At 37.3% G+C, this 15,842-nt stretch overlaps 1 protein-coding gene across 4 annotated transcripts in view; it reads left to right on the top strand.

Moving 5' to 3' along the window:
- SBF2 (SET binding factor 2) overlaps positions 1–15,842 on the top strand; it is a 491,894-nt gene that overhangs the window by 282,736 nt on the left and 193,316 nt on the right. For all 4 annotated transcript variants that reach the window (XM_055423393.2, XM_055423395.2, XM_055423394.2 and 1 more), the window contains exons 13-14: positions 1,081–1,179; positions 15,551–15,755. In XM_055423393.2, the coding sequence (XP_055279368.1) occupies positions 1,081–1,179; positions 15,551–15,755 (304 nt within the window). The remainder of the gene's footprint in view (positions 1–1,080; positions 1,180–15,550; positions 15,756–15,842) is intronic.

The raw sequence follows: 15,842 nt of genomic DNA on the forward strand, positions 1-15,842 counted from the left end.
GTGATGATTTTTAATGTCTTACTGATGTTATTACTTGAAAGCCAGTTACTCATATATATACTTCTGTCAAGGGCCTAAATGAAATGATACCTCAGACCTAAGTAATTTCTTCTTCTACTCTCTTTGGTCACTTAATTGGCTTACAGGGGAGTGTGCTTTTAGGAAAATTGCACTTGCTCTTGCCTTGTTTTCATTTAGCTGAGGGCAGCCTGTCACACACAAGGCGTATGGAGCTTTGAGCAGTTTTGAACACTGTCTATTGTCTTATCCACAGACACCCATCAAATAGACCTGTTAGAAGGAAAGAAGCATTAGACTTTCTTTGGCAATTCTTCTGAATGCTGGCCTACAATAGATGGAGTCATAGTTTTATATATCTGTCTGCTCCCGTGAATCTATTAGTTGCTAGAATGAAAATTCCTATATTATACCCTTTAAAAAAAACAATCTGTTTACTTCCTCCTCATACATCATTTTTTCCTGTCAGTACTCTTTGCTCCATTCCAAGTGTACACACTAACATGGTTCTTCCAGTAAATTAGTTGGTAAGGAAATGGATCAGAGGTTCTATAATTTGAGAACTAGAAGGAGCCTTAAGGTCATCTTGTTCTTACATCTTATTTTAGAGATGAAAAAATTGCAGCTCAGAAGTCTTAGTGACTTGTTTCAAATCATGCTATTAGCAGAACTAGGACTAGAGTGACCTAACTTGAACATTTAGTTCATATTTTGTGAGTTAGGGAAATGTTTGGAGACTTTCTGACTGTCTGAAATTCTGAGTGAGAGAATTCTCTGAGTGAGGCCTGGAGAATGAGAGAATCTCTTTTGAGTTCCAAAAATAATGACTTTCCCAAGAAAAAACAGGACCCTCAATCATCAGAGAGGGACCACCAGAACATCCAAGGACTTGATTAACACTAGAATAGAGGTGAAACCCAGTAAAAATCTAAAATACTTTGTTTTAATAATAATATACATATTGTATGCTTTTTAGTTTGCAAAATGAGTGAAATTATCACATGGTTTTCTAATTCAGCATATTTTAGAGTTGATGCTTTATTATTTGATTCTTTTTCCAAGGTGGTAGCTTTTGAAGTAGAGCGAATTAAAGTTGAAGAAAATAACCCAATGAAGATGATAAAGCATGTCAGAGAACTTGCTGAGCAACTATTTAAAAATGTACGTAAGTATATTTATTTAGATAGTCATTAATCTTAAAAGTATTAATAAAGTATTTTCTTTGAAAAATTCAAAACCTTCATATTCCTAGTGATGATCTTTTTTTATCTGATTTAAAACCCTTGAGACTGTGAGTTCCAAAATATTGAAGTTGGTACTGTGCATCAAAATAATCCTCATTTTTCAAAGTGATTTTCCTGTCAATAGATATGTTATGAAAACATATTGGTCCCAATTTTCCAGTTTATCACTTGCCTTCATTGTGATTTTCATTTAGGTCTCTGTCTTCTTAAGAGCAAGCGAATCAGTTACCAGGGCAATTTAAACAATGAGGAATTTTGTTTTTAAGCACTTTCTAGCAATGGCACCCCACTCCAGTACTCTTGCCTGGAAAATCCCATGGATGGAGGAGCCGGGTAGGCTGCAGTCCATGGGGTCACGAAGAGTCGGACACGACTGAGTGACTTCACTTCTTAAGAGCATATTGAATATTTTTGAGATGTAAAGATTAGACTCATGGAGTCCAGAACTACCTGAGACAGGTTTGACCAATGTATTCTGCTTTAGCTTAGTACAGTGACTGTCCATTGTACTGTGAAAACTTTGAGGTGCGTTGTTTCAGTATACAGAAGTGAAAAGCTTAAAGAAAGAAAACTGTCAGGTGCTATAGAAACTTAAGGGTAAAAGTATTCCCTCATGAAAGAAATGCAGTAAGTTAAAGATTGGAATGTGTTAAAGTCTCTATTTGGATACCAGGAAAGAACTTAAGATGCACGCAGAAAAGTGGATATTGGCTAATGATTACTAGTTATTTCTCCTGCATGCGAAGATTTTCAGAGTTGACTCTTTTTACTAAGAAAAGGAAAGTAAGTGAGAAGAAGTATTGTCTTCCAGTTTAAAGTTGAGCGGAGATGTATCTTAGAGAAAATATAGTTAAGAAAGATTTGGGGTTCAGTATCCTGGTATTGCTTCAGTTCAGTTCAGTTCAGTCACTCACTCAGTCGTATCCGACTCTTTGTGACCCCATGAACTGCAGCAGGCCAGGACTCCCTGACCATCACCAACTCTCGGAGTCCGCCCAAACCCATGTCCATTGAGTTGGTGATGCCATCCAACCATCTCATCCTCTGTCGTCCCCTTCTCCTCCTGCCCTCAATCTTTCCCAGCATCAGGGTCATTTCAAATGAATCAGCTCTTCGCATCAGGTGGCCAAAGTATTGGAATTTCAGCTTCAGCATCAGTCCTTCCAATGAATGTTCAGGACTGATTTCCTTTAGGATGGACTGGTTGGATCTCCTTGCAGTCCAAGGGACCCTCAAGAGTCTTCTCCAACTCCACAGTTCAAAAGCATCAATTCTCCGGCGATCAGCTTTCTTCACAGTCCAACTCTCACATCCATACATGACCACTGGAAAAACCATATCCTAGACTAGACGGACCTTTGTTGGCAAAGTAATGTCTCTGGTTTTTAATATGCTGTCTAGGTTGATCATAACTTTACTAGCATTTAGTATTGCTTAATTAACTTCATATTTGAATAGGTGGGTCTTTTTGAATGTTGGGTCATTAATCAGTGGGTTGTAACATCTTTTCGAAATCTAAGAACCAATTGGATAAAAGCAGGATACTAAACTGTGTTTCTCTGTTTCATGATTATTCATTTAGTTATGAATTTTATTTCTGAAGTGATTTTAAAACTTATCCCTTGGACTGATATCCTAAATTTCACATTTATAATTGTGTCCAATATGATAAAACTGTTTCTTGTTTAGTATGTTAAAACTTAAAAAGAGTTCTAGCAGAAGGAAAACTTGTGTTCTGTGCTCGTCTTTGCCATTTATGGTGACTGTATAAAACTAATGTATAGGGTGATCACGTGAGAAAATTCTGTTGACCTATTGTAATTATAATAAATATTGAGTGTTTAGCACAACATGCCAGGCATGGGATTAAGCACTTTACATACATTATCTCTAATTTGTACAATGTAAGATAGGTGTCATTATCCCCATTTTACTGGGAATAATTGATTCACAGTCTTGTGGTTATTAAATGGTTATTAAGTGATTGAATCCAGAATTTAAATTCAGAAATTTTCATCTCTACAATACCTAAGACTATTTTCTTTCACTCCAACTAGGCTTACTCATCTCCAGTTGGACAAATAGTGGTACTTCCAATGGTTGACATTATACTTTTTTCTTTATAAAGCTCTTTAATGTATTTTCTCATTTCATGTTGTAAGTAGCCCTTTGATAGGGCAGATGTCGGTATGTTAGGAAATTGAAGATAGAAAGTTTTTTTCTTTGCTTACTAGGAGTGATTTATTTATGGATTTCAGAGAATAACAAACATTAAATGGGAAGCAATGTTTGAGACTCTGGAACCGATCTCTTTAATAATTGAATATTTATTCCTTAAGTTTTTAAAAGATTATTCCAGAACTGCAAAATTCTGTAGCCTGTAAGTGACCAGAGCTCTGGGGTTCTGACACTGGTTTGTCTCTATCACAGGACTGAGTATGCATTGTATGGAAGGGTGTGCCAAGCCATTATAATGCAAAAACAAAGTAACTTAAATATATAATGATAATGTAAACTTAAGCTATAGCTTAATGATACCTAGCTTACACTAAACCAACAAAAAACTGAAAACTGAAGTGAAATAAGTATCTAGTAATTATACATTCTTGAGACTGAATGTAAAACACAAACAGCTTGCATCTTACCAGACACTAGTAAGGCGATCATCATGAGGGGATGTTTTATTAGGTAAGATATGGATATCGCTCTTCAAATGTTCTCTCATTTTTTGAGCCCTTATTGAGCTTTTTCCCCTCCACAGTCTAATTCTGTTCCATTTAATTTAATCAAATCTACTCATTGAGTATGTATATTAGGCACCTACTAGTTCCAGGCATTTTCTAGGTACAAGATTCCACTCATTTCCTTGAGAAGAGGATACACATATTTGATGAATGAGTATTTGAGAATATCCCAGTGGACTGTCATCAGACTTTATGAGATTCCTTTTAGTTCTGTGAGTCTAAAGTTCTTGATGGTCCTAACATTCCTAAAATAAATACTTAAAGTTAAAAAGCAGTCATGATGGTAAAATTACTTTCTTGGGTTGTACAGGAAGTTGAGGGGAGGGAGGAAGGATGGTCTCAATGCAAGGAAAATAATCCAGATGGTTCTATTTTTAACTAGTCTTTTTTTTTTTTTAATCATCACACTTCTAAAATTCCCTTTTGGTAAGCAAAAGCCAACCATATCATTTGACTGTTTCCTTATTGTTGCGTTAGAATTGAAACCTGGTTATTCCACTCAGTTGTTTGTAAATTCTTTATTGCACTGAAGTCTGGTATGTGTATCTAGCCTCTCTCTCTTACTTCCCTTTGAAGTACCTCAGGTAGGAACCTTAATTGTTCACTTTCTTATCACCACTCCTTTATTGTGCTATTCAGAGAGTAGGAATGGGAGTAGAGATGAGTAGGATGAATTGCTGGGTTTAGGGCCTCTTTTAACTTTCTGAAGCTTCCTAAATAATGTTTCTGGTGAGTTTGGGAGGGGAAAGGGGAGGTAGAATGAAGAAGGAAAACAAATAAATCCATTAGAGACAGATGTGTAAGTGTTGGCAAAGTTATACCATGAACATTTTCATTGGCCATATATTGTACAGTTTTTCTTTCCATGCCCAGTTGATAATACTGTGACTGCCTGTTTTGGTTTTCAGAATCTTTGATGTCTGCATATTTGTCATCTTTGATGACAGCATATTTAACTCCTCCACTGCTCTTTCTCTATGAGTCTTAGTATACATTTATAATAATCAACTAGCTGAATGCAAATGAGAATATTAAAATAGTCCAGAACAAGAACTTTAAAAGCGTCCATTCCGAGGCATCAAGAAATCAATTGGACATGTGTTTTGCTGTTTTGCATAGTGCAGTTTTTCTCATTTGTTTTGCATCTGTGGTAGTACATAATCATTTGCTAGATTGTGTAACTTGTCTATTTTCTTAAAAATTAAAGGAAAAATGAGAGGACTTGGACTTTCTTATGAGATTCTATTTGTGTTTAATAGGTATTTCACTGCCCAGCACTGAAACAAATAGGTTTGAAAATTCTAATGAGAAAAGAAAGCCCAAATGCAGGAATAGCCATTCTAAATCAATTAGGTCTGTTTCCTTTACATTTCTGCAGAAAGTTAATTTCACTACTAGGCACATTTGATCTAAACTGATGATATTTGTACTCTTTGCCAACTATGAATAAAAGGATTTCTTATTGTTTTTATAGGAAAGAAGTAAAATATTGCAGTCATCTTTCATCTTAAAGTTAAAACATAAACACTTAGAGTGTTATGATGAAATGAGGCCCTCAACCCAAAGCATAAAAATCAAATTCCTTCTTCCATCCTATTTGATTTGTTTGTTCATTTTTAAGTCAGATTTACTGTGATATAATTTACATATAGTAAAATTTACCATTTTTAATGTACAATTAGGTAGATTGTGACAAATGAATGTAGTTATGCAATCACCACAACACGAAGGGCATCGAACATTTCTATCTTCCCCCAGATTTTATTAATACTCCGATATAGCTTGAAGCTCAACATTCAGAAAACAAAGATCATGGCATCTGGTCCCATCACTTCATGGGAAATAGATGGAAAAACAGTGGAAACAGTGTCAGACTTTATTTTTGGGGGCTCCAAAATCACTGCAGATGCTGATTGCAGCCATGAAATTAAAAGACGCTTGCTTCTTGGAAGGAAAGTTATGACCAACCTTGATAGTATATTAAAAAGCAGAGACATTACTTTGCCAACCAAGGTCTGTCTAGTCAAGGCAATGGTTTTTCCCGTGGTCATGTATGGATGTGAGAGTTGGACTGTGAAGAAAGCTGATCGCCGAAGAATCGATGCTTTTGAACTGTGGTGTTGGAGAAGACTCTTGAGAGTCCCTTATACTGCAAGGAGATCCAACCAGTCCATTCTAGAGGAGATCAATCCTGGGTGTTCATTGGAAGGACTGATGCTAAAGCTGAAACTGCAATACTTTGGCCACCTCATGCGACGAGTTGACTCACTGGAAAAGACTCTGATGCTGGGAAAGGTTGGAGGCGGGAGGAGAAGGGGACGACAGAGAATGAGATGGCTGGATGGCATCACCGACTCTGTGGACATGAGTTTGAGTGTACTCCGGGAGTTGGTGATGGGTGTACTCCGGGAGTTGGTGATGGATAGGGAGGCCTGGCGTGCTGTGATTCATGGGGTCGTGGAGAGTCGGACACGACTGAGCGACTGAACTGAACTGAACTGATAGTCACATCCTCCTCTCACTTCAGACTCTTGACAACTGATCTGTTTTCTGTCTCTGTAGTTAGTTTTTGCCTTTTTCATAGTATCATTATGTAGTTTTTTGAGTTTGGTTTCTCTTTGCAAAAGTCATTTCACACTCACTCCTGTCACTGCATGAGTCAGTTAGTCCCTTTTATTGTTGAGCACAATTCCATTGTATGGCTAATCAAAGTTTTATTTATCTGTTAAGCAAATGAAGGAAAATTTTGGCAGTTGTGAGTAAAACCATCCTAAACATGTTCAAAGATTTTTGTTGTTCAATCACTAAGCCACATCCAACTATTTGCAACCCCATGGACTGTAGCATGCCAGGCTTTCTTGTCCTTCATTATCTCCCAGAGTTTCCTCAAACTCATGTCCATTGAGTCAGTGATGCCATCCAACCATCTCATCTTCTGTCACCCCCTTCTCCTCCTGCCCTCAATCTTTCCCAGCATCAAGGTCTTTATCAGTCAGTCAGCTTTTCGCATCAGGTGGACAAAGTATTGGACTCCAAATTATTGGAGCTTCAGCATCAGTCCTTCCAGTGAATATTAAGAGTTGATTTACTTTAGGATTGACTGGTTTGATCTCCTTGCTGTCCAAGAAACTCTCAAAAGTCTTCTCCAGAACCATAATTCAAAAGCATCAGTTCTTTGTTCACCCTTCTTTATGGTGCAACTCTCACATCCTTATATGACTACTGAAAAAATCTTACCTTTGACTCTCAGACTATTGTTGGCAAAGTGATGTTTTTGCTTTTTAATATGCTGTCTAGCTTTGTCATAGCTTTTCATCCAGGGAGCAGGCATATTTTAATTTCATGGCTGCAGTCACCATCTGCAGTGATTGTGGAGCTCAAGAAAATAAAATCAGCCACTGTTTCCACTTTTCCCCATCTAGTTGCCATGAAGTGATGGGACTGGATGCCGTGATCTTAGTTTTTGAATGTTGAGTTTTAAGCCAGCTTTTTCACTCTTCTCTTTCAGCCTCATCAAGATGCTCTTTCATTCCTCTTTGCTTTCTGCCATTAGGGTGGTATCATCTGCATATCTGAAATTGTTGGTATTTCTCGTGGCAATTTTGATTCCAGCTTGTGAGTCGTCATGCCTGGCTTTTTGCATGGTGTACTCTACATATAAGTTTAATAAGCAGGGTGATAATACACAGTCTTGACGTACTTCTCTCTCAATTTTGAACCACTTCATTGTTCCATATCCTGTTCTGTTGCTTTTTGACCTGCATACAGGTATGACCTGCATACCTGCTTTCTCAGGAAGCAGGTAAGGTGGTCTGGTATTCCCACTTCTTTAAGAATTTTCCACAGTTTGTTGTGATCTACAGAGTCAAAGGCTTTAGCATAGTCAATGAAGCAGAAGTAGATATTTTTCTGGAACTCTCTTGCTTTTTCTATTATCCAACTGATGTTGGCGATTTGATCTCTGGTTCCTCTGCCTTTTCTAAATCCAGCTTGTACATCTGGAAGTTCTAAGTTCACATACTGTTGAAGCCTAGCTTGAAAGATTTTGAGCATGATTTTGTTAGCATGTAAAATGAATGCAGTCCTGTGGTAGTTTGAACATTCTTTGGCATTGCCTTTCTTTGGGATTGGAAAATTGACATATTCCAGTCCTGCAGCCACTGCTGAGTTCTCCATATTTGCTGGCATATTGAGTGCAGCACTTTTACAGCAGCATCTTTTAGGATTTGAAATAGCTCAGTTGGAATTCCATCACCTTCACCAGCTTTGTTCTTAGTAATGCTTCGTAAGGCCCACTTGACTTCACACCCCATTCTAGATGAGAGTGACCACATCATTGTGTTTCTCCTGGGCAGTTTAAGACCTTTTTTGTACAGTTCTTCTGTGTATTCTTGCCACCTCTCCTTAATCTTTTCTACTTCTGTTAGGTGCTTGCCATTTCTGTCCTTTATTGTGCCCATCTTTTGCATGAAATGTTCCCTTGGTATCTCCAGTTTTCTTGAGGAGATCTCTAGTCTTTCCCATTCTATCGTTTTCCTCTATTTCTTTGCAAAGAAGGCTCTTTTATCTCTCCTTGTTATTCTTTGGAACTCTGCATTCAGTTGCTTATATCTTTCCCTTTGTCCTTTACTTTTCACATCTCTTCTTTTCTCAGCTATCTGTAAAGTTTCCTCAGGCAACCATTTTGCCTTCTTGGATTTCTTTTTCTTTGGGGTGGTTTTAGTCACTGCCTCCTATACAGTGTTACGAACTTCTGTCCATAGTTCTTCAGGCAGTCTGTCTACGAGATACAATCCCTTGAATCGATTCGTCACCTCCACTGTAAGATCATATGCAAGGGATTTGATTTGGGTCATACCTGAATGGTCTAGTGTTTTCCCTTCTTTCTTTAAGTCTGAATTTTGCAGTAAGGAGCTCGTGATCTGAGACACAGTTAGCCCCAGGTCTTGTTTTTGCTGACAATATAGAGTTTCTCCATCTTTGGCTGCAAAAAATATAATCAATCTGACAGGTTTTTATGTGAACATATTTATTTCTCTTAAGTGAGTAATTAGGAATAGGCTGCTAGAAAAGTGGTAACAAGATGATAACTCTATAAAAAATTTCCAGACTGTTTTCTTAAGTGTCTATACAATTTTGCATTCCCACCAGTAGTATATGAGAGTTCTGTTTGCTTTGCATCTTCACCAACACTTTATGTACTCAGTTGTTTTAATTTTAGCCATTTTAATAGGTTTGCAGTTTTATCTTTTATGGCTTTAATTTGCATGCCAGCAGCTGTGTGAGAGTATTGGGTCTCTTAGCTAGTCACTTGTGCTCTTTTGGTATTTGTAAAAAGGATACATGTCTTAGAACACGCAGCCTGCATTCTAGAGTCATGAATAGAGCAGTTGTTCTAACAGGGACAAACTCTGTTCCCCTAGAAATTTGGCAGTGTCTGGAGACATTTTTTGGTAGTCAAAACCAGAGAGTATACTACTGGCATATAGTTAGAGGCCAACGATGCTTCTGAACATTTTACAATATACAAGACACCCGCTTTTCCCACCCCTCACCACCAAACAAGAATTATCTAGCTCAAAATGTCAATAGTGTCAAGGTGAATAAACCTTGAATTAGGGCAGCCAGCACTTCAAATATTAAAGTCATACACTAGATTTATTTGTATTAAGGATGAGATATTAATTCTGTTAGGTGATCATTGAAAGGCCTGTGAGATGGAATTGAGGATGTTTCATTCTAGCAAATGTGTTCACAACCAGGCAAGTCCAAAAAGTCCACTTTGTCAGTGTTTAACAATTCAGTCTATTGATAGTTTTGTTGTGGCTGTATTTGAATGGATTTTTAAGAATTTGTATAACAGCTCTAGATATGATTGGTGCACATTAAATAATTATTAAATACCTAAATTAATATGGGAAACTTGGTAACCTCTGATAGAGACACATTGATTTATCATTCATTGTTGAGACCAGTGTAGAAGTTTTTTTTCCCAATGTGCCTACTTTGAATTTCTGGTAGAGTTTGGGCCTTTTTGTTTTGTTTTGCTTTTATTTGAAATGCTTTCTCAGCCTTGTTTTCTATAAGCCCTAGGCATATTCTCATTTAGTTTGCCAAAAGAAAAATCCATGTTTCCAGTCCAGATGGTTTATGTGTCAGTTTTTCAAGTCTGAGAAAATCATTGTACTTCCCATTGGTAGAATATTCTCAAAAAGCAGGATTACAGAGCTCACTTCCTGAAAATCATTATCCAACTTTAAAATTTTCTCTAAACGATAGTACATTTTGCCAGCTTGTTGCTTTGGACAGAATTATGTTCACCTTAAGTATGTAGTTGTCTAAATCCTTAGTTATTACTTTATATTTGCACTTCTCTAAAATCAAAGATGACCATTTGGCTGCTTCTTTGTTCTACTGGAAAATAATGCATTTTCTTATTTCACCATGGTGATTAAACAATGAAATTGGTCTGCGGTTTTTAATGAGCCAGTAGTCTTCAAGGGATTGTTCTAAATTCATTTGGAGTTATAAATAAGATCACATGTTTCTAAGAACATACAGAGTTCAACCACCCTTAAAATGTCTCTCATTTCTGCTGTCTTCTCAGAAGTCATCATATGACCAAGTTGGGTGCGAGGTGGTGAATGTGGTCCTTTATAATTACCATACTGCCCGTTAGAGGGCAGCAGTGTACAGATACGGCAGCCAGAAAACCAAATAGTGTTCAATACTAGATCTTGGAGCCTTTCTTGAATTTTCTACAGTTAAATATATTATTATTCAGTAACTTTAACCCATAATTTGAATTTTATGAAGACTATCTGTACAGCTGAAGAATATGAACTTTGTTTTAAAGTGATTTTTGTTTTAGATGCTTATCATTCTAAATTGTGTATGGATTTGGTTATGAGAAGAAAAACACTATTAGTGACAAATAGCTATATCTTTTCTCTAATAAGCAATTTTTTATTTAAACCCTTGTTGAATACTATTGTTGTTGAAATATAAGTAGCTGGTGATATGATTGTACTATATGGGAATAGATGGATGATGTGATGGAAGAAGTGGGGTTTTAGAAACTTGGTGCCACGCCATAGAATATGCAATGACTGAACGTTTTTCAGATGAAAATACTCGACTTTTGGAAAAGAGCTTTAGATTTATTCAGGGGAAATATGTGTGTGTGTTATAAAATTTCCTGTAATTTGTTCCACTCTCACAGGAACCTTATGAAGTAGGTATTGTATTATTATCTTCCTTACAAATGAGGAAACTAAAACACAAGTAGTAAGAGAATTGATACTACACTAGGTCACACGACTAGTGAGTGGATAAGCTAGGATTCAGTCCAGGCAGTCTAACATCAGAGACCATGAGCTGAAAATACTTTGTTGTATTATCCTCTTTCACTGAACTGTTTTAACTTTTCCTTCTGAATTATAGTACCTCCCATCTCTGTCACATTTTCACTCATAGTCCTGTTTCTGGGCTTCTTGATTTCATTAGCCCTTTAACCCTCAGTGATACTAGTTACCAGACTGTATTAATTATTAAAAGTTTATATAAGTTTTATTATCTGGAGAGTTTGACTTCTCCATTTACTCTTCTTCAGAATTCCCTTGACTATTTTTAGATCTTCAGTCTTCCTTATGCAGTTTAGAATGAACCTGTAACATTACCGAATTTTTGACTAGAAGCAATCAATATGTGTATCTTTATTTTTCTAAACCACCTTTCGTTATTTGTGAAATAAGATAGAAGAATATGTAGTGAGAGAGAGATAAAATATGCTTGAAAAGATACTATCATCACTAAGAAGATTTCTTTTCTACTTTTATTTTTCCATGTTTTAAAATTCACTTTAATAAATATTATTTACATCATAGGAAATATATTTAGTTTTAATTTTATTATAAAGAAAATAAGTATATATAGAAACAGAAGTAGTGACAAATATACTTTATATGACTCAGAACTCAAAATTCACATGAATTACCTCCACAGCCTGAAAGAATTATCTGTCCAATGAGTTTTAGAAAAGTTATATTTATAATTTTTGAGAAGATAAAGTATCTTAGATATTGTGTTTAAAGAACAGAGAACAAACATACTGCTTTTGGAAAAGGGCAATTTAAGAAACTCCAGACCAGTGATACTCATGTTAATCCTGGTGTAATTTTAGAACAGTTCTTTTCAGCATACAGTTTAGATAGTGGTGATTGTGAAGACTTGGCTTAGGAATTTAGTTATTTTTTTCTGTCTTTGCTAATATATCTTTATATATTAGGGGGAATACAAAGTGTGTTTGAGGACTACTTTGGCAGGAACAAGTTTTTTATCTGATTTCACCTTCACAGGAATCTTTTAAGAGAAGTGTAAGTATAGGCACTTGGAAATATTGTGAGTTGCAGAAAAGCAAGTATCACAATAAAGTGAGTCATGTGAATTTTTTGGTTTCCCAGTGTGTGTAAAAGTTGTGTTTATACTCTACTGTAGTCTGTTGTGTGCAATAGTATTTGTGTCTAAAAGAAACAATGTACATACCTTAATTTAAAAATACTATTTTTGTTAAAAAAGTAAATGCTAACCATCAAGTGAGCCTTCAGTTAGTCATAATCTTTTTGCAATAATAACATCAAAGATCCCTGACCACAGATCACCTTAACAAATATAATAATGAAAAGGTTTGAAATATTATGAGAATTACCAAAACATGACACAGAAACACAAAGTGAACAAATGCTGTTGAAATGGTGCTAATAGACTTGTTTGACATAGGGTTGTCACAAACCTTCAATTTGTGAAAAAGGTAGTAACTATGAAGCTCAGATACTGAAGCTGAAACTCCAATACTTTGGCCACCTGATGCAAAGAACTGACTCATTTGAAAAGACCCTGATGCTGGGAAATATTGAAGGCGGGAGGAGAAGGGGACAACAGAGGATGAGATGGTTGGATGGCTCAATGGACATGAGTTTGAGTAAATTTCAGGAGTTGGTGATGGACATGGAAGCCTGGCGTGCTCCAGTCCATGGGGTCACAAAGAGTCGGACATGACTAAGCAACTGAACTGAACTGATGAAGCTCAGTAAAGTGAAGTGCAAGGAAACAAGGCATGCCTTTATAGACTTAGGCAAAGTTGTTTATCCAGTATCACATAATGAGTAGAGCAAAAACTAGAACCCAGGCTTTCTGACACTTCAGTCAGTTCAGTTCAGTCGCTCATTCGTGTCCGACTCTCCGCGACCCCATGAATCACAGCACGCCAGGCCTCCCTGTCCATCACCAACTCCCGGAGTTCACTCAAACTCATGTCCACAGAGTCGGTGATGCCATCCAGCCATCTCATTCTCTGACGTCCCCTTCTCCTCCTGCCCCCAACCCTTCCGAGCATCAGAGTCTTTTCCAGTGAGTCAACTCTTCGCATGAGGTGGCCAAAGTATTGCAGTTTCAGCTTTAGCATCAGTCCTTCCAATGAACACCCAGGATCGATCTCCCTTAGAATGGACTGGTTGGATCTCCTTGTGGTACAAGGGACTCTGAAGAGTCTTCTCCAACACCACAGTTCAAAAGCATCAATTCTTCGGCGATCAGCTTTCTTCACAGTCCAACTCTCACATCCATACATGACCACGGGAAAAACCATAGCCTTGACTAGACGGACCTTTGTTGAAAAGGAAAGATAGAAGCATCTGAATGCAGAGTTCCAAAGAATAGCAAGGAGAGATAAGAAAGCCTTCTGACACTTAAAGGAGTATTATTTCCACTCTGTTACTGACATATGCTCCCTTTATCTTCTACTATGATCCTACCTTTATCTGGGTCTGGGCCAAATAATCAGAAAGAATTGTGGAGAGCAACTCTGGTAGATGATGCTGGTTGGCCATTTTAACTGTCCAGAGAATATGTAGGACAGTATTGAACTTAATGTACAACATAAATAATGCAAGTTCAGAAGGAAAAAGAAATTTTCTGGTTTCACCGAATGGTAAATGCAAGAGTTGGCCTAAGAATGATTGTACAGCAGCCTTTCATATGGAACTTTGTAAAAAGTGTGGATTCCACTCTGCCTGTAGTACTTGAAATATAATTCTATATAAGTAGTGGCTGGATAAAACTCCATGCCAACTCCGAGGGTCTATGAAAATATTAGCTGACACAATTAATTTAACTAATACAGTCTTGATATGTGTTCAAAATTGTGTCCCACTCATTATGAACAAGTAGATAATAATTTGACATACTTTAACTAGATCACTCTGTCTGCAGTGTTAAAAATAGAGTGAGAGTAGGAGCAAGGGTGGAGCAGGGAGACAGGTTAGGAAACTGTTCTGTAGCAATATGAAAGAGATGCTGACTTAAACCAAGGTGTGTTGAAAAGTGGTCAGGTTATAGACATAGTTTAAAGACAATAAAGGTCCGTCTAGTCAAGGCTATGGTTTTTCCCGTGGTCATGTATGGATGTGAGAGTTGGACTGTGAAGAAAGCTGATCGCCGAAGAACTGATGCTTTTGAACTGTGGTGTTGGAGAAGGCTCTTGAGAGTCCCTTGGACTGCAAGGAGATCCAACCAGTCCATTCTAAAGGAGATCAGTCCTGTGTGTTCATTGGAAGGACTGATGCTAAAGCTGAAACTCCAATACTTTGGCCACCTCACGCGACGAGTTGACTCACTGGAAAAGACTCTGATGCTGGGAGGGATTGGGGGCAGGAGGAGAAGGGGACGAAGAGAATGAGATGACTGGATGGCATCACCGACTCGATGGACATGCTTTTGAGTGAACTCTGGGAGTTGGTGATGGACAGGGAGGACTGGCGTGCTGTGGTTCATAGGGTCACAAAGAGTCGGACATGACTGAGTGACTGAACTGAACTGAACTGAAAGACAATTTAAAGGTTTGCCCAGGAATGGATAAAGGGGTATTTGAGAAAGGCATTAATGATTACTCTAAGTTTTTCACTGAAGTGATTGGAAGAAATAAATATGTCATGTACTGAAGTGAGGAAGACTGTAGATAGCAGTTTTGGAGGAGGTGAATACTAAGTGTTCCTTTTGAACATGTATTCAAGATGTTATTTTAAATCCAAATGGAACCAGTATTTGCGGATTGCTGAATATATGGATATGGAGTTCAGGAGGACACTTATTTGGAGACCACAATTTGTGAATCCTTGGTGTTCTTATAGTTAAAAATACGAGACTGTAAGTTATCACCAAGGAAGTAAATGTAAATAGAAAAGAAGCCTGTGGTCTGAGCCCTGGGGTATTCACTTATTTAAGAGATTAGGGAGATAAAAAATAGACAAAGATGTAGCAAGAAATCTACGAGTGAAGAGAGTGTGTGTTGAAGAGCAAAAAGAGTGATCGATGAGCTGTATCAGATGCTGCTGGTAGCTCATGTATTCCAGGACTGTATTTTATGGCTTATATCTGAATGTGTGTACAATCTTTCACCTTTCTGATTACAGTTTCTGTCCCTCTGGCCAACAATCTGCCATTGTTTTTTTAACTTTTGAATAATCTTACCTATGTTTAATATTGCAGGAGAACCCAAACCCTCATATGGCATTTCAGAAAGTTCCACGCCCAACAGAAGGATCCCATTTGCGAGTTCATATTCTTCCTTTCCCCAAAATTAATGAAATTCGGGTACAGGAATTAATACAGGAAAATCTTGCTAAGAATCAGAATGCACCTCCTGCTTCAAGAGTGGAAAAGAAATGTGTTGTGCCTGCAGGTCCACCTGTTGGTATGTATTTATCCATTTGTTTGTTTTAAAGGTAAACTTTTAATCAAGATAAAAGACACAGGGACTTCCTTGGTGGCTAAGACTTCC

Source organism: Moschus berezovskii, chromosome 14, assembly GCF_049115385.1.
Source record: "Moschus berezovskii isolate FMDL1 chromosome 14, NW_MosBer_1.0, whole genome shotgun sequence".
In the NCBI taxonomy this organism is placed as follows: Eukaryota; Metazoa; Chordata; class Mammalia; order Artiodactyla; family Moschidae; genus Moschus; species Moschus berezovskii.